At 49.2% G+C, this 23696-nt stretch overlaps 1 protein-coding gene across 1 annotated transcript; it reads left to right on the forward strand.

Moving 5' to 3' along the window:
* The first annotated feature begins 766 nt into the window (after positions 1-766).
* Positions 767-23696, forward strand: LOC111155723 (interleukin 10 receptor subunit beta). Its single transcript, XM_022516065.1, is given in 8 exon segments — positions 767-893; positions 2325-2448; positions 6618-6775; positions 9231-9397; positions 13199-13346; positions 18456-18610; positions 23415-23622; positions 23625-23696. Coding segments are annotated over 8 exon segments (1053 nt in total). The 5' UTR covers positions 767-844; the 3' UTR covers positions 23669-23696.

Genomic DNA, 23696 nt, shown 5'->3' on the forward strand with positions numbered 1-23696 from the left:
CTCTGGGGTTACACAAAAGTCCCTGTGTGCGCGGCGGCCAGCAGGGGCAAGGGAACATTGATCCTCTGGGCTGTGTTGCCGGTGGTCACCTCAAGCAGCGCCTTACATCATCGTGTAATTACCCTGCTCTGGGATTTCCAACCTCACCACTGCCCAAGCTTCAGAAGAGGAAATTAAACCTCTCTCCAGCGGTCCTGTGAAAGTAACAAGTTTTTGCCCCATAAATGACTTGGTTTTGTGATGTTTATCCCTGGGTAAGAGGGGGCGAAGAAGATCCTTTGGAACTGTCTTTGCTAATGGAGTGTTTTAAAATCAAGCTATTTGCAGGGAGAGGGGATCGGAGAGAAAACTTGGAGAAAGTTTTCAGGGCAGAAAACTTGGGGAATACTGAATGGTGTCAAGAAAAACCACCACCGCCCGTAACCCCGGGTAGAACCTCTGGGTGGGAGTTGCAGTGTATTTCTTTAACTCGGAAAAGCATGCATTTAGTTTTGGGGGAGGTGTCTCCCCAGTCGGGGCACTCTACGGACAATTTTCCAAACGTTTTACTACTGGCGTTTTCCACCCACCCGCTGGGGGAAGCAAGGTCCTCTCCCTCCGCATCCCCCCTCCCCCCGCATCTCCCCTCCCCACGCCAGCAAACCTCCCCCCGCCGCACACACCGCCCTCTCCCCACCCGAAGCACCGCGCCTGATCCCGGCCGGGGCGGGGCCCAGGGAGGGGCGGGGCCTCGTGCAGCCCCGCCCATCCAGTACCAGGAAGCGGCCACCGAGCGGGGCCGTGAGGACCCGCGGGCTCTTCGGGGCGCGGCCCCCAGAGCGCCCTCCAGGCTCCCGGCGCTGCCATGCCGCGGAGCCTGCGGAGCTGGCTGGGCGGCTGCCTCCTTATGTCAGGTGAGGGGTCCGCGGGGAGGGGGCGCCGGGCTGTCCCCGGGGCGCCGGCCGGTCGGGGCGCCGCGCGCCTCCCGGGCTCCGCGGCCCGACGTTCGCTTGGGAACTGGAGGCCGAGCTAGGACGCCGGCAGCGGTGGCCCCAGGGTAACCCCTGAACGGACCCCAGAGGCTCACTGGAAGTGATCGGGTGCCGGGTCTGGCCACCAAGGGCCTCCCATTCAGTCCTCAGCACCCCAGCAGAGGTGCTCCGCCCCCCAACAGCACAGCTCTGTGCCTTGGGAGTTCTAAATCCACCGAAACCTTTTCTGCCCTCCTCTAAATTTCCTGCCCGGCTTCAAGCCACCATGGACCCCTCCTTCCTTTCTGATGAACTCATCCCCCGCCTTCCAGGATACCACTCGGTCCTGGTTTTCCTCCTACCTCTCAGGCTGTTTCTACCTGGGATCCTTCACCTCTGCCAGATCTCTGTATAGCCCAGTTCTTGCCCGGGCCCTCCGCTATCCCTGTAGGGGAGACCAGCAGAACCCTGGTATTAAACACCAGCTATAGGCCGGTGACTCAAATGTGAATCTCTGTTGGCCCCCTTGGGTGATGGGCTGGCGATGGTTTGTCAAACTCTTCCGTCTGCTTTTCTGTATGTTTGATATTTTCTATTAAAAAGTTTAGAAATGGGGCGCCTGGGTGGCTCAGTGTGTTGAAGCCACTACCTTCAGCTCAGGTCATGATCCCAGGGTCCTGGGATCGAGCCCCGCATCGGGCTCTCTGCTCAGCGGGGAGCCTGCTTCTTCCTCTCTCTCCGCCTGCCTCTCTGCCTACTTGTGATCTCTCTCTGTGTCAAATAAATAAACAAAATCTTTAAAAAAAAAAAAAAAGTTTAGAAATGATCTCTGTCGTTAGCCCAGATCTCTCCTTCATTCACCAGGCTCCTCTCTCCGGCTGTCTGGGACATTTCTACGTGCATATCTCTCCCCATCTCAAACCTAATGCAGCAAAAATGGGACTCTTGATGTCCTTGCCCCCAGCCACAATCAGGGCTTCAGATGCTTAAGCCAGGAATGAATATTAAGTTCTCCACACCAAATGTACCAGAAAGTCTAGAATCTATACCTCTGGGAATATACCTGAAATCTATCTACCCGCCCCCTGACACCTTTCTCCCACCACCTAAATCCTGGTCACCCCGCTCTGTCCCCACTTCACTCTCGCTCTCTGCCCCACCCCAGCCTCCAACACCACTGCCCCCCCCCCAACCGTGGTTCTCCAGATAAAATCCAGACTCCTCAGCACAGCTCATGTGTGTCTTTTTCCTTCCCCCACGTGCCCATTTGAAGACATGGAGCCATACAGGAGACCCGAGTGTTGGATACAGTCATTTACTAGTGCAACTTTTTTGAGGAACAACGATGCAGACATTTCCCTTTTATTTTTACAGCATTAGGAATGGTGCCACCTCCTGAAAACGTCAGAATGAAGTCAGTTAATTTCAAGAACATTCTACAGTGGGAGTTGCCTGCTTTTCCCAAAGGGAATCTGACTTTCACAGCTCAGTACCACAGGTGAGTCTGGGTGCTCTTTCGAGGAAGGCCCTGAGCTGGTCACTGGGCCGGACCACAGGAAAGAGTCTGACTGCCATAGCCCACATGACCATGACAACCCACAGGGAACTTCCCTGCTGATCTTTTTCTCTCTGTCCGGAGATTCTTGTGAAAGCTCTGTTCTCTGAAAAAAGACAAGTAAAATCTTTTTTAACTTTTTCTTGTTGGAATAGCTTATCGTTTGATGATCACAAGGCCACTGGTAGGTAGATACAGACATTTGATCATGTGGCTATGGATGTCATTGGCCATAGCGGTAGCCTGTTGTCACACAAGCATATGTGATTTGTCACACTTGATTTTTTTGGTTGTTGTTTAAAGATTTATTTGTTTATTTATTTGAGAGAGAGTGTGTGTGAGAGAGACCATGAGAGGGGAGAAGGTCAGAGGGAGAAGCAGACTCCCCGCAGAGCTGGGAGCCCGATGGGGGACTCAATCCTGGGACTTCAGGATCATGACCTGAGCCGAAGGCAGTGGCTTAACCAACTGAGCCACCCAGGTGCCCAACAACTGATGTTTTTTAAGAGAGAAAGCGTCACTGAGATCATCTCCTCTTATGAGAGCAGGATTGCTCTAAGTCAACAATTTGCAAGTGGGAGGCATCCAGGAAAACTGAGGTATGCAAAACAGGAGGGTCCTTGCCATGCTATCACCCATCCCCTCCAGCAGATGATAACAGAACACTGACACGCTGGGGGGTGCACATAATTTGCATAATGGGTGCTCAATTACTCTGTGGTTGTGTCCTGAAATAGAAGGTAAGATAGCTAGCTACTCACTGTGAAAAGCTCTAGCCTCTGAAAGCAGCAGAGGCTTACGAAGGAAGGGTGAGTGTCACCGAGACGGTTATCTCAGGGGTGCTATGATCTCCCAGTACCGGCCCCGCCTGTCCGTTTTTCCCTCTGCCAGCCCTCCCTCATATTTGCCATCATACACCACAGGCTAGATGCAGGGGACACACCTTGATGCTAAGTGCAAACAGCAGCAGGAGGCCAAAGGGTGATGAGCAACGCACCTGCTTCCAGTGTGACTCATAAACACACAGACAGTCACTTCGATGAAGCAGGAGGAAACATAGAGTCCCAGATCCCATTAACCCCACACTCCTTCTCATCCAGATTGCTTTTAAAAACACATCCCAGGCCTGTCGAAGCAGAGAAGACATAGAAAGATGAATAAGATTGTCTTTGTTGACTTTTGGGGGCACTTCTTAGTTCGAAGGAATTCCCCGCTAACAGAATTTTAAGATTTCATTTTAAGATTAGATTTCAAGATTTTAAGATTTCAAGTATGGTGCAAAAGAACTTCCAAATAGCTTATATCCAGATTCACCGATTTTTAAGGTTTGCCATGTTTCCTTTGTCCCTCTTTGTCTTACCTCATGCCCTTTGCCCCTTAATATTTCATGGAGAATTTCCTAAGAGCAAGGATGATCTCTTACGTCACCCCCTGTAGCTGTTGAGATCGACACCTTCCATGTTGGGGCTGGACTTCCATCTGACCTACAGTCCTTCATCAAATTTGTCAGTTTCCTCAAGGATTTAGGACAGGTGATTCTGCCACAATTTTTCCCCGCTGTGTATTTTCTACCACTCATTGGTTTGATAATTTCATGTCTGTATCTGCAGTCTTGACAGCTCTACAGATTTCACTCTGTAAAATTAACCTCCTCCCTATCTCTCTCTCCCCGCACACCTATTTATTCTTTGTTATTCCATTCTGTGCCCTTGTAGTAGAGGCCTTTGGTTGGGATGTTCAGTCTTGTAGGCACGAGTTCCCAGTGGCTTCCCAGCAACCTGGTGCCACTTGTCCTTAGCACGGACATCCAGATTGAGCATGGGATATGCTGGGGCAAACAAAGCGTGTGCTGCAGGTGTCCCTGGGGAAGAAATTTGATCTTGAAAAATCTGATTGCTGTTTTCCATGGCTTGTGAAAGATTTGTTTGGAATTCAGCTTGAGAGGTCGGGTAGCACAGACTCTTACATGTGTGTGCAGGGTGGGGTGAGCAGAGCCGGCGCACTTCAGGAGAACGGATTGGTGATTTGAATATGGAAACATCTTTGAAAAGGAGATGTAAATGTGGGGAATGGGTTCTACGACCTACTTAACGGGGAGAAAAATATGTCTAGATGCCCTAAAAATCACCTGGTGAGAGAGAAGTTATTGCAAAACAACTTCTGGAATGTTCCATGTTCCAGCCAGTTGATACATTAGTTTAAATGAAGGAAGTGACCTCAGGAGAGAGAGCCCCCTTCATGCTATGACCTCTGGAGTCTCCAAACAGTGGGATGTTAGGCAACCCATGAAGAGTTTGGATTGACGAATGTTTGTGGGATAGTATGAGAAAAGAGCAGATTGTAGAATAGTCTGAGCCCAATTATCTCTACCTACTTTTAGCCAGAAATTGTTCTGGGCATCATCAAGGACGTGATGAGGTATGGTGTGATGCCTAAGACTGTGGGCTCTGAAGTCAAGCTGATCCCAGCTCTGTTGGGCAAGTTTCTCAGGTTCTCCATCCCTGCACCCCATCTTTAAAATAGGAGTGATCCCTGTTCTGCCCTCCTGGACTTGAGGTCATACAGGTAAAAACACTTCCTGCCCCGCCTGACACCTATGTGCTTGACAAGTGGGCTGTTACTATTTTTATCATCATCAGCTTCGTTATCACCTCTAAGGACAGCCAAATCAGAGGAAGGTACACTGAGGAACCAGTTAGACAAAACCCCCCCTTTTTGCAAGACTAGAGCCTGAGTGCCCTCCTCAGGTGGTCGCGAGGTGGTCACACACACCTGTCGGGCTTCTCAGACATCGTTTTCCTTCTTCAACTTCACGTGTCTGCCACCCTCCCTTCAAGGGTGGGTGTCAGGGCTCCAGCTCTGTTCTAAACCCATTGTATAAAGCAAATCTGTGTAAGAGTGAATCGTTGCAAGATGAACGGATAAAGAAGATGTGGTATATATATATATATAATGGAATACTATGCAGCCATCAAAAGAAATGAAATCTTGCAATTTGCGATGATGTGGATGGAACTAGAGGGTATCATGCTTAGTGAAATAAGTCAGTCGGAGAAAGACAACTATCATATGATCTCCCTGAATGAGGAAGTGGAGATGCACGGCGGGGGGGGTGGTTTGGGGGTAGTAAAAGAATAAATGAAACAAGACGGGATCGGGAGGGAGACAACCATAAGAGACTCTATATGTCACAAAACAAACTGAGGGGGGCTGAGGGGAGGGGGGTAGGGGGAGGGTGGTTGGGTTATGGACATTGGGGAGCATATGTGCTATGGTGAGTGCTGTGAAGTGTGTAAACCTGGCAATTCATAGACCTGTACCCCTGGGGCTAATGATACATTATATGTTTATAAAAAAATAAATAAAAAAAGTGAATCATTGCATAGTTTTTCCAGAGTAATTGCAGTAATCATTTGTGGGACACTGTTTGAAATTCTTGTAACAGACCTATTTTGGCCAAGCTGTGTTATATCAGTATTCACAGACTGTGTCCCTCTGCTTTCATAAATAGCATCATCAAGGAGGGAAGCTTTCTTGGTCGAATATATTGAAGACTCAAGCCCATTTTGGAGAGACATGTGTTCACTAGGATACAAATGTTGCTGAGGAAGTTCTGTTATGAAGATAGACACTTCTTTATGTTTAACCTAGTTTCTGCCCCAAATCGTTTGACCACAGACAGATTTTTTTTCTAAGATTTTATTTATTTATTTATTTATTTGAGAGAGAGAGGGAGAGTGAGAGGGAGAAGCAGACTTCCCACTGAGCTGGGAGCCCAACCGGGGTTCGATCTCAGGACCCTGAGATCATGACATGAGCCAAAATCAAGAGTCAGAGGCTTAACTGATTGAGCCACTCAGGCACCCAGGGACAGATTATTTTTTAAACAACTTATGATATCTCAAGAATCACTGAAATCCCATGGAGCGCAATTGGGGAAGTGCTCACATAAATAATGCATGCTCTTCCTCAGAAGTGACAATTAAGAATTTGGTTTATGTTTCTCGAGTTATCCTCCATTAACCTTTGGTAGTAGGGATTTATAAAGCACCGGTGAGCCCCAGAGGGACTGAAGTGAGAACTTTCATGGTTTTATTTTTCTGGTTTTACAGTTATAAGAAATTCCAAGCTATGTGCACGAGGACTGCCTTGACGGAATGTGATTTCTCAAGTCTTTCCAAGTATGGTGATCACACCTTGAGAGTCAGGGCTGAATTTGCCGATGAGCATTCTGACTGGGTAAACATCACCTTCTGTCCGTTGGATGACAGTAAGCCACTTTGTTTTCCATTTCGTCCTAATGCTGTCATCGCACCTTGGTTTTCCTTCCCCCTGGGGTAGCCTGGTCATGGAGGAATCTTTTTGAGCACCCACAGAGTGGGTGGCCTTGCTCAAGGAGCTTAGGGAATATAATGATGTCATGGCTGGAAAGACAGGAAAGGATGGTCATAAAGTTAACACAATAATTAAACGTAACTCTATTCATGTTAATGCCTTGTGGGTAAGAATGAGTTGAGGCCAATGTTGTTAATGAGAAGAACCAGAAGGATTGATGTAGCACATTTGCCAGAAGGAAATGTGACATGACAGGCAGAAGAATAAGGTTATTCAGGGCAGGGGTAGGGACAGGAAGATCAGGTGCAGACAGCCAGCCTGCCCAGAATGAAGGACAGAGCAATGGATTCAGCTAATGGTAGATGTGTTGGGTCAGGCTGGCTGGTAAGCATCCAACAGAATGTTCCCAGGTTAGATCTGGGGGGTCATGGGGACTCACCAGAGGTCATGAGGTGAACATAATTAGAACATCAGGAATTGGAGACTGATTAAACCACCTGATAGCAATTGAGACAGTAAGAGGATAAGGGGGACAAGAACCTCATGAACAAAACTTAAGGGCAGCCTTCCAAGGAGAAGCTCCAGAGAAGGCCTGCAAGGATTGTGTCTGTGTGGGGCAGGGTCTTTATACCGCTTCTGGCTCTGGACCCTCATGGCTCCCACAGCTCCGCCTTTCCTGGTGGTGCCTGCAGCTAGGATACCCTTCCATTCTTTCCCAATTCTGTCCCAGGCTTGGACAACAAAACTCTTATTTCTGGAGTCAGAAATTATCAAAGTGTATTATCTTTTCTAAAGGTATCTTTACAAAAGCTAAGAAAAATCAACATTAAAAAAATACTAGCAGCTTCACAGTAGTCAATTTTCCAAAACGTAGCACAGGTTTCTGCTCCTGTAGTTGCTAAGCGACTTACCAGGGCCTGCCTGGTTCCAGTTCCTATGTTGGGCCCATCTGCAGAAATTCCCTTTAGAAATTAATACCGTATAGATAAGCAGCTTGCCCAAAGGTCACACAGATAAGGAGTGGCCCAGTAAAGATTCAGAGCAGGCCCCTGTGCTCATGTTGTTAGCAACAGCTACCCTACTTTGAATCCTTGCCTCTTGAAGCCTATATGACAGGAAAGTGCTACAAGAAGTCACATAGAATCTGTTTATACTTACTTTGAAAAGATATCTAATAAATATTCTTATCTGGTTTTTAGCTACCAGCAGATTAAAGACAAGGTAGAATGCTGGAAGCAGGCCCATTAGCAGCTTCAAAAAAAAAGTAATAATAACAGCAGTCAGAGAAGAAAACAGGATATAACTCAAACAGCAGTCACCCAGAGATGTTTATTGTTCATTGTACAACTATTATTGAGCATCTACTATAAGACAGGCAGATTCTTAGTGCAGAAGTTATAATAGCAAGATGAAATCTCAGTCCTCATGAAGCTTACACTCTAATGGAGGGGAAGACAGGGAAACCAAGAGATACATATTTTATGACATATGTGACTGTGGTTCTCAAGAAAATAAAGCAAGGTTCTGGGGTAGGATGTGTTGGGAGCTGCTCTTTACATAGGGTGGTAAAAGAGTCTTTCTGAGGAGGTGACATTTGAACTGAGACCCAAATAAAGCAAAGGGGCTAGCCACGTGAATATCCGGTAAAAGAGCATTGGGCAGAAACAGCTACAGACTTTGTTGGAAAGTATATATGATTGATTATGTATGTTAGGCACTAAAAGTAGTAGAATTACCATCTATAGCTTCCAACCCAGCAAAAGAAATAAAGAAAATTCAACCCAATAGAAAGGAAAAAAAAGGAACAAACCGCGCGCACGCACACACACACACACACACACACACACACACACACACACATCTTCATAGAAAACACAAAATAATATAGTTGGAATAATTACAAATATATCAGAAATCACAATAAACAGGGACGCCTGGGTGGCTCAGTTGGTTAAGCGGCTGCCTTCGGCTCAGGTCATGATCCCAGCGTCCTGGGATCGAGTCCCACATCGGGCTCCTTGCTCAGCGGGGATCCTGCTTCTCCCTCTGCTTCTGCCTACCACTCTGTCTGCCTGTGCTCATGCTCTCTCTCTCTCTGTCTCTCTAACAAATAAATAAATAAAATCTTAAAAAAAAAAAAAAAGAAATCACAATAAACATAAGTGGGCTAAACTTGATTAATAAAACAAAAGGCTATCAGGGTTTGTTTGTTTTAAGAAACAAACTCCAGCTACCCTCCTTGACCACATCAATCAATGGCATAGCAAAATTACATCAAAGAGCAGGGTGCTTCAGTCAACCAGTTGGTCTGCCCAATTATGAAAAATAAATGTTGATGTTTTTAAAACGTGACTTTTGACTGTCATTTTGCTTTGTTCTCTTCCTCTTAGCCATGATCGGACCACCTGAAATGCAAGTAGAAGTACTTGCTAATTCTTTACACATGCGTTTCTTAGCCCCTAAAATGGAGAATGAGCCTGAAACATGGACAATGAGGAATATTTATAACTCATGGGTTTATAACGTGCAATATTGGAAAAATAGTTCTGATGAAAAGGTAAGCTCAGCAAATCATATGCATTTCAGACATAGGCTCCCCTTCTTTGCCTAGTGTTAGTCTGAGGCCATGACGATGGAGAAAGGAGGCTAGGAAACCATCCAGTCAGGATCTCGCAAGGTGGTAGCACCGTATGTTCCAAAGGATTTAAGGCCAGATCCTCTGAGTGCCAAAAGCTTCCCAGTCTGACGTATACCTGGTATTTGGCTCATGCTTCCCAGGCCCCATGGGAAATACATAGAGCAGACTTCCAGTGTGTTTAGCTGTGAAAACAGGCCTTTCCCTCCCTGAAGGGAAGTTGTAGGAGAAGGTGGGTAGAGCTGACTCAACATTTGGCTGGCAGAAGTTGGGGTCCACTGAATCAGGTGACAGGCTGCATGACTGCTGTTTTATGGTATGAACCGCTATGCCCCATGTACACCACAGAATAGCCAAGCCATGGTCAAGGCAGCCCCTCCCCTGGATGCTGGATGAACAGTATCACACTGACCCCACTATTCCCCATTGCTCTCCTCCTCTTCAGGGGATGTTTCCTGAGCTAGGAGTCAGACCCTGTTGGAATGTCGCTTCTGCCACTGTGACTCTGATCACATCCTTGGCCTCAGCTTCCTCATGTCTACAAGATGGGCATAATAACCCACTTGGTGGGGCACCTGGGTGGCTCAGTCAGTTAAGCGTCTGACTCTTGGTTTCAGCTCAAGTCATGATCTCAGGGTTGAGGGATCGAGCCCCACATTGGGCTCCATACTCAGCACAGAGTCTGCTTGAGATGCTCCCTCTCTCTCTCTACCCCTCCCCCTGCATGCATGCTCTCTCTTTCTCTCTCTCTCTAAAATAAATAAATAAATAAATAAATAAATAAAATCTTTTAAAAAAAAAACCCACTTCATTAATCAAGTGGAAATAATAACCTACTTCCCAGGATTTGGGGGATTTAATGACATAATGAAAAAAATAAACTTGACCCTTTACCTGAACAACCTTTGTGGTTGATACAGGGGTTTTCCTTCCCCTTATGTAGACACAATAAGGCTGTTTTCATTCATCCATGGTCAGGCTTTTCCTTATACGTAGTGCTTCTGAGCTGAATGCCATCTATGGTCCTAAGTGGACTTGCATGTATGTTACATAAGTTAAGTTACATGTATGTTACCTCCTCTATATTAAAAATGTTGGTTCTGTCACTTCATTCTCAAGAGTTTGGGAGGAAAGTGTCACCCGTGTGTGTTGTCATAGGAATGATGTGGTAAGTGTATGTGTACCTACTGCATAGGCCCCCAAAATTTCAAGTTAATCCCCCCCCCAAAAGCCTCCATTAAATGATGCAGGATATCAGCCTCCTTCACAAAATAGATGATTTGGCTTATAGTCAAGCCCTAGGGGGGGTGTGCCTAGAAAACAATAAAGAATGATGAGTTTTATAGTCACTTACCAAATGCAGGCATCTCTGCTAAGCTCTGGGATGCAAATGTAAGACAGGTTTGACCCACTCAAAGATTAGCTGTGTACTTTTATTAAGGCTCTGTCTCCATAGCCTACCATGCCTAAGTGCCTCCCACACCAAACCTGAAAGGCAACACCCAATTTATCTTTAGCTTCTTATCTAGAATGTGCCCACAGGATAGGCATCTAGTGACACATTGGTCCTGTCACTTGTGCCCGTCGTGTGGAAGACTTTGTTGTGGCACGCCAAGTGTTGGAAAGGCCACCTGCTTCCCAGGTCCTCCCTCTCGAGTGTCTGCAAAGTCACCAGGACTGGTTTAAATTCACTCTGTACTGAATGTTTGTGTCCCCCACCAAATTCACATGTGGGAACCTAATCCCCAATGTGCAGGTGTTAGGAGTTGGGGCCTTTGGGAGGCATGGGATTAGCAGCCTTATAAAAGGGACCCCAGAGAGCTCCCTTGGCAGGTCCTTGTGCCCTGTGATGAGGACACAGCGTGTAGATGGCTGGCTCGGAATCAGGAAGCCACCCTCCCCAGACCCCAGGTGTGCTGGTGCCTTGGTGTTGGACCCTCAGCCTTGAGAGCTGTGAGAAATAACATGTTTATTTAGAAGCCGCCTGCTCTGTGGTGTTCTGTTACGGCAGCCTGCAAAGAATAAGACAATAGGGTTCCCTTCTAGAATGCAGTGTTAAAAGGCTGCTGTATCCAGTCCGTAAACTCATAGCATAAAAGGCTTCAGAAAATTCTGTTTCTTCCTGATGGGCGCATGTGAGCAGATAAAATCAGAAATTTCCCAGGGTGTGAAAGCTGGCTAGAAAGGCAATCAGAGGGGACTTGAACGGGGCTTTTCACGTCTGTCCTTCCTTGCCTGCCAGTGTGGATCAACCCTGAGTTTAATCTCTGCACAAAATAGCACTGCAAGGTTGTAGGGGCATTGGGTCCCTAGGAATGAAAGCCAGGATTTTTTTATTTTTAATTATTAGAAGTTATACCATACTCTTCATGCAGTCAATGGTATAATACAATTCTTGTTGTCAACGAGCTTGACTTTCTCCTACAAGAAAGGAATAGAGAGAGACAAGTTGTCAACAAACCCAACACCAAAAGAAAAATAACCAATTACTAAAGTTAAAAAAAAAAAAAAAGCTTGTGCTCATTTTCCATTGAAATTCCTATTCACCTAACACATTTTATTTTATTTTTTGAAGATTTTATTTATTTATTTGCGAGCGATCATGAGCAGGGGGAGCAGCAGGGGGAGAGGGAGAAGCAGGCTCTCTGCTGAGCAGCGAGGCCGATGTGGGACTTGATCTCAGGACCCTGAGATCATGACCTGAGCCGAAGGCAGACACTTAACCAACTGAAGCCACCCAGGAGTCCCTCATGTAACACATTTTAAATAGGACCCTTCTATCAGAAAATAGAACCAAGAACCATGATGGAAATGTGGGTGTATATACTCTTCTAGTTCCCTTTACTTTGCCGGGAACTGTTTTGGTTTTCCAAACTCAGGAACAGATCATCAGTAAGGATGACTTAGGTTCCCACTAAGCTGAGTCAGGGAGTCCGTGGCGGGTGCCTTGCAGAGGAGGCTGGCTCCATTTCAGGGGCTCACGTGGAAAAGCAATTCAAAGAAGAACGCTGGGCCACCAGGGTCAGAAACCTGCTCTTTACCTAGGAGGAAAATCACATGGAGCCCCACGCTAAGGGTCCGGAGTTACCATTCTGGGGCTACTGTACCAGATCTCCCCAAACCCAACAAAAGCATGTTGTCTCAAGGTCGCGGAGGCTCAAAATCTGAGATCCAGGGTTCAGCAGAGAGAGTCCTTCCAAGGGCTGTGAGCAAGGCTCTGTTCATGCCTGTCTCCTAGCTCCCAGGTCCCTGGCAGTTCTTGGCTCCTTAGCTCTTGGAAGTAACAACCCCATCTCCACCTCGTCTTTATGGGGGTTTTGTGTCCGTGTCCAGATCTCCTCTTCTCACCAGGACACCAGTCATGTTGGTTTAGGGCTCATCCTAACAAGCCCATTTTCACATGATTCCCTCCAACTAAGTTCCTTTCCAAATACTAATTAGGACTTCCACATATGAATGGGAGGGGATCCGATTCAACCTAAACAACCTAATTCTTTTTCAAAAGTGAGTGGAGTGGCTTGTATGGCATCTAAACTAGAGAGTTCAGGAAATGAAGTGGTTTGTCAGGACCAGAGTCATCTCAGGGTCCCTGGAGATGAACGGGGAGGAACACCTGCTTCCTTTAGCTTCCTATTTTGAGCCCAAAGTAAAGATCATAACTGGGAAGACTGGCGGGGGAGAGGAGGTACAGAGGCCTGTTTTTACTTTTGTCTTTGTTCCTAGTGGCCAATGACCTGTCAATATGACTTTGAGGTCCTCAGAGATCTTGAGCCATGGACAACTTACTGTGTTCGAGTTCAAGGGTTTCTTCCTGATCGGAACAAAACTGGGGAATGGAGCCAGCCTGTGTGTGAGCGAACAGCCGACGACGGTGAGTCTTGAGATGCACCACCTATAATTCTGCCTCCTCCGAGCCTTTCAGATCGTTCTGGAGACCCCTACCCAGGGTGAGCGTTGGAAGGTCCCTTAGACAGAAACACATCTGGCTCCAACCACAAGCCAGGTCAGCTCTCACTGATCAACTCCCTGCTGGAAGGAGACTACCCCTTCTGAGGCAGCTCGTTCCCTCTTAGACCAAAGGGATGGATGGACGTGTTTTCCATTCATTGGGCTCTACCTCCTCTCACTCATCCGCGCTGTGCTCATTCTGTCCTCTCAGGCCTCCTGATGCAAGTCTTATCAGTCCTCCAAGACCACCAGCAAGGTCGAGCCCCACCACACTACCCAGAAGACTCCCTTACCTGGGCTGCATGTCTCCAGCCCCTCAGACACATGAGGGAGAGCTTAGGGACCTTGATCACTGTCCCCACCAAGGGCCACTTGTCTTGGCTTCCAGGACCTCAACACAATTGCTCATAGTCCTCCCTATTTCTTTTTTTTTTTTTTTAAGATTTTATTATTTATTTATTTGTTTGACACAGAGAGAGAGAGAGATCACAAATAGGCTGAGAGACAGTCAGAGAGAGAGGGGGAAGCAGGCTCCCTGCTGAGCAGAGAGTCCGATATGGGCCCCTCTTTTTTTTTTTTTTTAAGATTATTTATCTATTTCTTTGCCAGAGAGAGAGAGAGAGAGAGAGAGCACAAGTAGGTAGAGCAGGAGGCAGAGGTAGAGGGAGAAGCAGGTGCTCCACTGAGCAGAGAGCTGGATGTGGGACTTGATCCCAGGACCCTGGGATCATGACCTGAGCCGAAGGCAGACGTTTAACAGACTGAGTCCCCTGAGGTGCCCCTGCTCCCTATTTCTTAAAAAGAGAGAGAGAGAGAGAGAGAGAGAAGGAGGAAAAGAAGGAAGAGAGAGGTGGGAAGAGTACCATCGGCCCATACAGTGTGATCATTTACATACAGACATACTGCATTTGGACACAGGACAATACAGTCTTGCCCCCTGGATATCTGCACCTACACAACAGGCTTTTTTTTTTTTTTTAAGATTTTATTTATTTGTTTGTCAGAGAGATAGAGAGCACAAGTAGGCAGAGCTGCAGACAGAGGGAGAGGGAGAAGCAAGCTCTCTGGTGAGCAGGGAGCCCAATGTGGGACTCGATCCCAGGACTCTGGGATCATGACCTAAGCTAAAGGCAGACGCTTAACCGACTGAGCCACCCAGGCGCCCCACAACAGGCTTTTTTATTATTTAAAGACATCCTAGGGAGGCTCAGCCAGCTCAGACCGTGGAAGGATGAATACACGCAGGTCCACTCCTGGCCATTTTTCATTACTGAGGCCCTCCTGGAAGCAAGACACTGACCTGGGGGCTGCAAAAATTCCTTCCAGAGGGAACAAAACTTTTCGTCCTCTGTATCACAGTGCAGTTCGGCGAAAATTGCAACGCTCTGATCCCATTGATTCGCCATTTCCGCTTAGCAAGTTCCTGAGTGTTGCTTTTTGTCATTGAACGTATTTCTCGCCCAGCTTTGCTCTGTGTCGTCTCATTTGCCAGAAAGAGCTTGAGGATCTTTACCCATCTGTTGCTTTGCGCTCCAGGATACAGCTTCCATTTTACTGTTCAGCTGCTTGCTTACTGATCCCTGACCCATGCAAAGAGAGCGGACTTTTATATAAGCGGTGCTGGTTTTTTGTCTGGAAAGTCGCTATAAATGTAAATGTAAAAAAACTGGTAAATACCAGCTAAAATGGACACAGCCAGTGCCAAGTGCAATGCTGTGTCAACTGTGTTCGAGACGATGTCTGGATATTTCTCAAAATAAGAGCCCCGTAATCAGGTGTGCTTAGAAATGATGGGGCCTCTCAGGAAAGTCCCCCCGTGTATGAGCCCCGTTAGCATATCTGATGTTTCAATATCCTTTTTGAGGATCAGCATTCCAAGGAACACAACCTGGGAAAAACCAGCCCATCATATGCCATACTCTCACAACGAATCCTCCCTGCCCAAAAAAAAGGGGAAAAGCAGCCATTTTGAGCTCATTTCTTCTCAACGCCCTAATGTTGTTTTCGGTTATCATCCTTATCCTTTTTTTGGTAATTAGCCACTTAATTATCTGTTCCGGGATGTTTGTTATTTTTTCTGGAGATCCACTTCAAGGTCACTGGCCTGGAGTTTTCTGAATCACGTTATTATTGCTGCTTCCTTGCTTTGTAAACGCACTAAGTGTTTGCCTGAATTCGGGATTCTTTCCCATCTCACGGACACAGACATGCCAATCTTCTGTAATCGTAGTAGCACATTTTCTCAGGGCTACAGAGCCACACAGAAAATCCTGCTGTCCTCCTGGAGGGACTTCTCTGTCGTTCTCTTTTTCTGTGGCCCCCAGTTCAGTGCCTCCCATCATCTGGAAGCCCAAGGTCAGTGTCGCAGTGGACCTGTCTGCGTCTGGGCTGGCCGAGCCTCTGCAATGCCTTTAAATAATGGAAAGCCCTCCCTTCATGGGCTGCATTATCTTCCAGGCCACACGTTATTTCTACAGCGCTTCTCTCTGGTTGGGTTTTTTTTTTTTTTTTTTCTCATTTTAATCCTCTCTTGAATCATTCTTACTTGAATCAGAATTCTGTACCTTGGGAGCCCCCAAGCTGCTTGAGTCATGAGAATCCCTGGTCTTAGAATTATCCTTCTTTTGGGGCACCTGGGTGGCTCCATCATTATTAGTAATGACATTCTTAAAGTCACACTGTGAAGGATCCCTAAGGTCCTGAGACCTTACTGTCACAAGACATGCTTTGAGAGTTACAATTTGGCCTATGAGAGAAATATTTCAAATATTTTGTGACTATAAACGATCACCCAGGAACTGACAAAACCCAAGCATTTTATAACAGGAAAGCATAACCCATGGAAAACCTGCTTTTGTGAAACATTTTAGGTTTGTGTAGACATAGCTATCTCGTTTGAACCTCACAACTCATTTTTCCCTGAGAGCCTTGTAAGGATCTGCCCCTTTCACAGACTGGGAAATCAAGGCTCAGAGAGGCGAAGCAACTTGGCCAGCGTCACTCAGCTGGTAAATGAACAGGGACAGAGCAGGTTACCTCTCCTGTAATTTACTGCCCATGGACTCATTCCCCAGGTGAGCACAGTTTCCCTGCGGGTGAAACAGGGAGAGGCAGTCCTCCAGGCCACACCATCAAGTGGAACTGAAGGAAGTAAGAGAGCTTTCTGGGGAGGGTCTGACACCTAGGTCCTCCCCTAAGTCCCAGCGCGTGTGAAGCAATGACCCGTTCTCTCTTGGGGTGACTCACAAAGGCATCGTCTGAATTTTGTTGCCATTGACCCGGTGTGCCTGTCAAGCATCCTTAAACAAGCGATGCCGACACGTCCTGGCTGGACCACAAGGGGACCGGGCGCTGCCCTCCAGGGGCTCAGCACAGTGTGAGCGACCGTGGCGGGCTCGGGGGCTTAATCTTTGTTCGCTGAGTCGGGGGGGCCCCTCCGTCTGGCTCCTCACCATGTGACCCTGCGTTCACCGAGAACAGACATATTTGGGTTGGATGTGCTGAAAATATGGGCTGGCAGGCGCCCCTCCTCAATTCTAGCAAGTGAGGTGACTTTGCAGGGGGTCTGGGAGGAGGATCCTTGAGCTCAGGGCCCAGGCCAGAAAGTTGATGATGACCAGACCACTGCCAGCATGAATGGAAACAAAGAGGAGCAAGGGAGGAGGGCAGGCCCATCCCAACCCCTGCTTCCCACTCCCCCCCACTACAAACACCACATGGGTTCAGACATCGAACGCCTGTGGGCACCCACTGCTCAGTGCGGGGCTTGGGGGGCCGGCAGCCAACCCAGCCCCAGCGAACTTCGGTCTGCCCTGTGCAAGTAGGAATCGACATTTTCTCCGCAAATAAAATGACTCCCTTCTAAAAAGACTTGCTCTTAAAGGGCAGGATTCATTGGCTTGTCCTCTCTGGGCCCCAGAAGCTTTGGGTTTTAATCGGGAGGATGGTGCCGGTTGCCAGGCTCCTGGGGTTGGGAGGGTGGGTGGCCCCGGGCAGCAGGAGAAGGCGCCTGGTGCTGAATGAGGGGAGCCGGGACCACAAATGCCTGGGTCAGAGACAAAGCTGGCTGGTAGAGCAGTAAAAACAGATTTTACTCAGTAAGGACTTGCAGGAGGGAAAGAGCTACCCGGGTGTTTTAAAGGACGAACAAGAGAGAGGCAGAGAAGAGAGGCTCGGGGAAGGGACACATCACAAAGCAGGTGAGAGGGGCCCAGGGCAGCGTCCACACTGCTCCATCGGCGTCGAATGCCACCTGGTGTTTATCAAGTCAGGCTCCCCCCCTCCCGCCAAGGCTGGGGGACAGGGGGTCTCCTTCACGAAGATTGCAATTTAGAGGAATGGCTGCAGGTCCTTGAGAAAGGTAGCCCTGGATTTTAGGAAATACGGATGCATCTTGAAGGGGCAGAGGAAGGATTCACAGGCATAAGCTTTGGATAGCAAAGGCTCTAAGAAAGGAAGGCCAGGTGTTGGCAGAAGAGGCAGTGAGTTCTTTTGTGACTTTTTCCAGACAGAAACCCGCGGTGGGTGCTAGGTCGTGCCAGCCGCAAGGCCACTAGAGGCCACACTGGAGTTCGGGCGGGTGTCTGAGCGGCCGGGGGCTCAGCTGGTGGTGTCATGCCAAGAGCTTTTGCCCTTCTCAGTACAAAGCCCCACAGCGCATGCATTTCCTTGGGGCTCTGGGGTCCCGTTTCCTGCGTCAAGGCAGCAGAGGCTTCTCGAGAAACCTGGGGAGGCTCATTGCTCAGAGTCCCTGCTAAGTGTTCTCCTCGTGTATGTCAGCAGTCGTGCCCGAAACCAAAGCTGGAAAAAGACAGGAAGGGGGTGGGGGGTTGGGGGGGCACTTGCTGGAAACCCCTGGATCCTTGAGCAGGTGTCCGTGTTTCCTCCTCACCGGCCCCCTCCCGAGATGGGCGTCTGGCCCCGTTTTCAGGGATTCCCACCGGGTTGCCATGGTGACGGAGTGTGGAGGTCAGGTGACCCAGGTGTCCTTGTCTGCTGTCTAACGCAGCCCCCCCCCCCCCTGTCCCCCCAGAGACAGCCCCACCCTGGACTGTGGCCGTGGTCCTGGCAGCGTCCTTGTGCGCAGCCCTTTTGCTGCTTGGCTGCTCGGCCCTGCTGTGGTGTTTGTACAAGAAGACCAAACACGCCTTCTGCCCGGGGAACTGCCTGCCGCAGCACCTGAAAGAGGTAGGCCTGGGATGGGCCGGGGGTGGAGAGGAGGCCTTTCCTTGCCAGCTAGCTCTTGACATGAGAGGGGACGACCAGAACCTAAAGTTTACCAGGACTCCTGTGGGAAAAGCCCTCCCTCTGGGAACCCTCTAGACCGGCAGTTGGCTAACTCTCCCCTGAAGGGCCAGATAGAGCAAATATTTTAGGCCTCGTAGCCCAAGAGGCAAAATCAAGATATTGTATAAGTACTTATAAAACCGCTTAAATGTAGGCATTTAAAACTCTTAAAACCGTGCTGAATTCCTGGGTTTCGCCATAGTTCGCTGACCCTGCTCTAGACTCACAGAGCCTAAAATTGCGAGCGCAGGGAGCACCAGGTTCCCCGACTGGGTCTCTGGGAACGCTGGTAAGCGGGGCCACTCCTGTGTCTGCCCTGAGGAAGCCTCTGGTAGTTACTGGCCCTCTTTGGCATCCCTGGGCTCGTGGACACATCACCCCACTCACTGCCTTCGTGTTCACGTGACGTCCTTCCTGTGTGTGTCTGCGTCACACGTCCTCTTCTTCTAAGGACACCAGCCATATTGGATTTGAGGCCAAAGGAGTTCATTTTACCTCGATTACTTCTGTAAAGACGCTATCTCCAAATAAGTCACATTCTGAGTTGGCGACACTGGGAGGGGCAGCAGAGCCCCTTGGCTGGAGCTGATGCTTGTTTGAGGAATGATATGCCGTCCCTGTTCCACAGGCCCTTGGTCAGCACCACTGAGGTCTGACTGGCCCAGGGCCCCGGGGCGGTCTCAGAGTTCAGAAATGACCCAGAGACACAGAGCCGCTTCCCTGAGTCCACACACAGGCCTCTCCCACAGACTTCCTCTTCCCTGACCCTCCCGTCTCCCTTCTTCTGGGTCCCTGACTGCACTGGCCTAGCCATTAACCTCTGCCTGTGAGTCCAGGAGGAGCCCAATCTTGGGCCACTTTTCTTCCAACAAAGAAGAGCACCAGTGGAGGGCTTCCTCCCCTCCACTGCCATTCAGGGCCCTCCGGTTCAGCCCCTGGTGCTACCACAGGCCATTTTGGGTTTGCGCGCATGTGCTGTGCCCAACTTCCCATGAACCATGTTTGACCTTTTCCCACTCCCTCAGCTGTGCCCCCCCCCCCCCCCGCCCCTGTGGTCATGGTGTGAGCAGAGGCAGACGTGCTGGTACAGCAGGGGTGCGTAGTGTGGGAGGCTGGGCCCCATGCATATGTCTCCTCAGACCTCACTGTAGGAACTGGTGGGTCCAGCAGGCCTCATGGGGGTGACTCACTTCTGGGTGGCCCAGGCTCCCAGTGTCCTGGACTATCTCTCCCAGTTCCCTATAACATCTAGGAGCTGTTTTTCTAACAGGGTATAATTCCCTGCTGTGTGATGGCCTCACCTAGTCCCCAAACTGTAGTGACCTGCACTGTGATTCTCCTTTTAGGATTTGACGGATACTCCAGCCAGTATCTTTTCCCACCACAGACCCTTTGGGGACCTGCCACAGCACGTATCCAGTTCACGTTCAATTGCTGTGTCATCACTGGCCGATCGTGCTGGGCCTTCATAGCCCTGCCCCAACCAGCCACGAGATGTGGTTAGGGCACCCTGCTCCGTGGCCCATACCTTCCGCAGGGCCCTCTCCTGCCCGTGGCAGCTGTCCTGTGTCACTCTGTGAATTGTATTCCTAGAGCAGAACATGCTGCCCCCAGACCCATGAGGCCCACCTAGCATCGTGCTAGTTCTTAGCAGTGGGAGGGGTGGGATGGGATCATTGGTCCTTTACTTTGGAGAAGATGTCCAGCTCGCCCTACTCCACGGAACCCCTAAAACTTTGCTGATACGGCAGGTCCCTGAGTCCCAGGGAGTGTCCCACACTCCAAAATGCATGTGCCCATCCAAGGCCTTGCCACTTCTATCCCTTCTGGTCCTGTGGCCATATTGTCATGATAGCTGATGCCAGGCCTCGTCCCCAGACCACCCAGTTGGGGGCTATAGACTACCACCGGGAAGGACACAGTTCCGCGGTCAAGGCCCCTCTCTTCTCTACAGCGCAGTTTCTGAGACTACTCTGCTGCAAGCCAGGCCAGCCCCAGGGTCCCCAGAGGCTAGGGCACAAGCACTTCCACAGTGAGGGCTGGTCTGGGCCATGCAACAGCCACGGTGGGTGGCAAGTGAGACACGTGAACCCAGGCAAGTGTTTCTGAGTGGCTAGGGACCTTTTAACAAGAGGTGTTCACCAGGATGGCAGTGCCAGAATGAGCCAGGAGGCCTCTGTGAACTCTTGAGAAGCAGGAAGAACAAAGGGGGAAAGGCCCATTGTTCGGGTGGAAAGTGTTTTGTAAGTGGAGATGGAGCAGGAAACAAAGCTCGTCACTTGAGACGGGGCAGGAAACACAGCTCGGGGCAGGAAACACAGCTCGTCACTTGCTGTTTCTGCTTCTGGCTCGCCATCACAGAGACGGGTCAGACAGGAAAGGACAGATGGGACTACGTGCTTCCAGGCAAGTCAAAGCCAGAGATGGGCACAGCGAAGGGGTGGCTGGAATGAGCCCCCTTTGGGGCTAGAAGACTTTGCAGACCCCCCTGCAGAGCCAGCCACTGTGATCGATCTGAGAAATGCCAGGTGCTGGAGAAGGGGAGAGTTGGGGTAGGGGGGTGGTGAGAACGAGGGAGGTGCCAGGAAACTATGTAGACTGGGATCATTGCATCATGAAATTCACCAGCCTGATGCACGATGTAAGGGTCCCCTAACCATGGCCCAGAGAATAATTGCGAGTTCTGGGAGACTTAGTCGGGATGGAGACTTTGCATTGAAGCCATAGGGAGGTTTATCCAATAGGATATATTGAGTGTGTGTGTGTGTGTGTGTGTGTGTGTGTGTGTGTCTCCCACCCAGAGACCAGCTTGGTCCTTGCTTTCCTGAGACTTACAACACGTCTTCCCCTGTTCTTTCCTGTCCCCTTGCCCTGGAGAATCAAGAATGGCTCTAGTCCATTCTTATGAATCCACTGGACCCAAAGGTTTGGGGAGGTTCCTTCTGCCCCCAGTGTCCCCCTTTGTACAACAGAGATTGGACTTAATTCCTCTTGCCACCCCGCCCCTTCCATCAGCTGCTGGAGACCCAGAGGGTGGGAGGTGGAAATCCTGACAGGTCCTCACCAGGGGCAGTGCCACTGCCAACGGCTTAAATTAAGTCCCATCAAAGGGCTGAGTGTGGAGATGACATTATGAGGGCAGGGAACTGTCAGGGGTGAAGTTACAAGTCAACAGCGGAGGGGAGAAGGAAAGCCACAGAGCCCTGAGACTGTCTCCACCTTGTCCTGAAGACACTGGTGGACCTCCAAGGAGGGAAATTGGCAAACTTGAAGTCAGCAGATGTTCGGGGAAACACAGCTGGGCATCTTTCATGGTTCAAAGAGCGGGAGAGACCCAGATGGTTAGACTCAGGTTCTGGCCCGTAACCAGCCCCCCACCCCCAGCTCCCGGGAGGGAAACCGACAAGGCCGTATCCATAAAATGCGCTAGACAGAAACATAGCACAAGCCACGTGTGTTTTAAATTGGCTAGTAGCCATGTCTGGTTTTTTTTTTCTTTAAATAAAAAAAGGAAGACGAAATTAACATTAATGATATATTTTATATAACCCAGTATATACAAAATAATCATTTCAACACATAATGAATAGCTTTTTTAATACTTGAAATACTGACCTTCTCTTTTCCTACAAAGCCTTCAGAATCTGGATTCTAACTAGCCACATTTTAGGTGGTGAGTAAGCCACACGTAACTCGTGGCTCCCGATGGGGCAGCAGTGCAGGGCTCAGGGTTACGGACCCATCGGGTGCTGGTGAACCCCAAAGAGGGCCCCTAACTCAGCCGGAGGACACGTGGGAGATTCTATTCTTTTTCCAAGACACATTCATCCCATGCCTGCAACATGCTGCTTCCTAGAGGAGGTGACGCTCGGGCCACATTTATGCCACAGCCTTGGGATCGGTCTAAAAAAAATGTCCCTCCCAGTTTACAAGAAAAATTATCAGAGGGGGATCTGATTGCACCATCAGAGAGTGGTCTGAGGTGCAGATTCATGGTCAAAATTTTAGAAATTGTGGTAAAACCCACAGAACGTAAAATTTGCCATCTCAACCATTTTTAAGTGCATAGTTCCGTGGTGTTAAATGCCTTCACACTGGGTTACACTGGTGGGCAGCCAGCGCCACTGTCCATCGCCGGAACTTTTCCATCATCCCAAATAGAGTCTGTCCCCATTAAACAAGAACTCCCCCTCTCGCCCTCTGCAGCCCCCGGCACCCCCCATCCTTCCTACTTTCTGTCCGTGAATTTGACTCCTTGTGGGACCTCACATTTAGTAGAGTCATACAATATTCGTCCCTTCGTGTCTGGCTTACTCCACCTAGCATAACGCCCTGTGTAGCAGGTGTCAGGAATCCATTCCTTTTCAGGGCTCAGTAGTTTTCCACAGTAAGGATAGACCACATTTTCCTTTTCCGTGCCAGCGCTGACGGACACCTGCGTTGCTCTTACCTTCTGGTTCTTTCTTTGAGACCCAGCTTTCTGTTCTTCCGGGTATGTATTCAGAAGTGAAATTTTGCACTGTGTGGCCATTCTGTTTTTAAACTTTTGAGGAACTCTGATGCTGTGATTGTCACATGCTTTAAACCAGCCTTCTCCAGCCAGGAGTTCCATATAAAATCTGTGTAAGCCCGGAACAAGGAATGGGGAAATTTTGATCACTGACTTTGTGTTTTTTTTCCTTTTCTTTTTTTATCCCCCTCACAGTTTTTAGGCCACCCTCCTCACAGTACGCTTCTGTTTTTCTCCTTCCCGCCCGCTGATGAAGTCTTTGACAAGCTGAGTGTCCTTACACAAGTCCCCGACAACAGCAGGCAGAATCCTGGCGATGGCAGCACCCCCGGGGCCCCATCTGGGCAGGGGTCCTCCGAGCTGGTCCCCGAGGAGGGAGTGCACACCAAGGGGTACAGCACCCCCTCCTTCTCTCGCCCACCTGTGAGGGTCAGCGGGAAACCACCTGAGCAAACCCCGCATCTAAAACTCTCAGAT

The sequence above is a fragment of the Enhydra lutris genome, unplaced genomic scaffold (genome assembly GCF_002288905.1).
Source record: "Enhydra lutris kenyoni isolate GAN:26980312 unplaced genomic scaffold, ASM228890v2 scaffoldscaffold43, whole genome shotgun sequence".
Classification (NCBI taxonomy): Eukaryota; Metazoa; Chordata; class Mammalia; order Carnivora; family Mustelidae; genus Enhydra; species Enhydra lutris.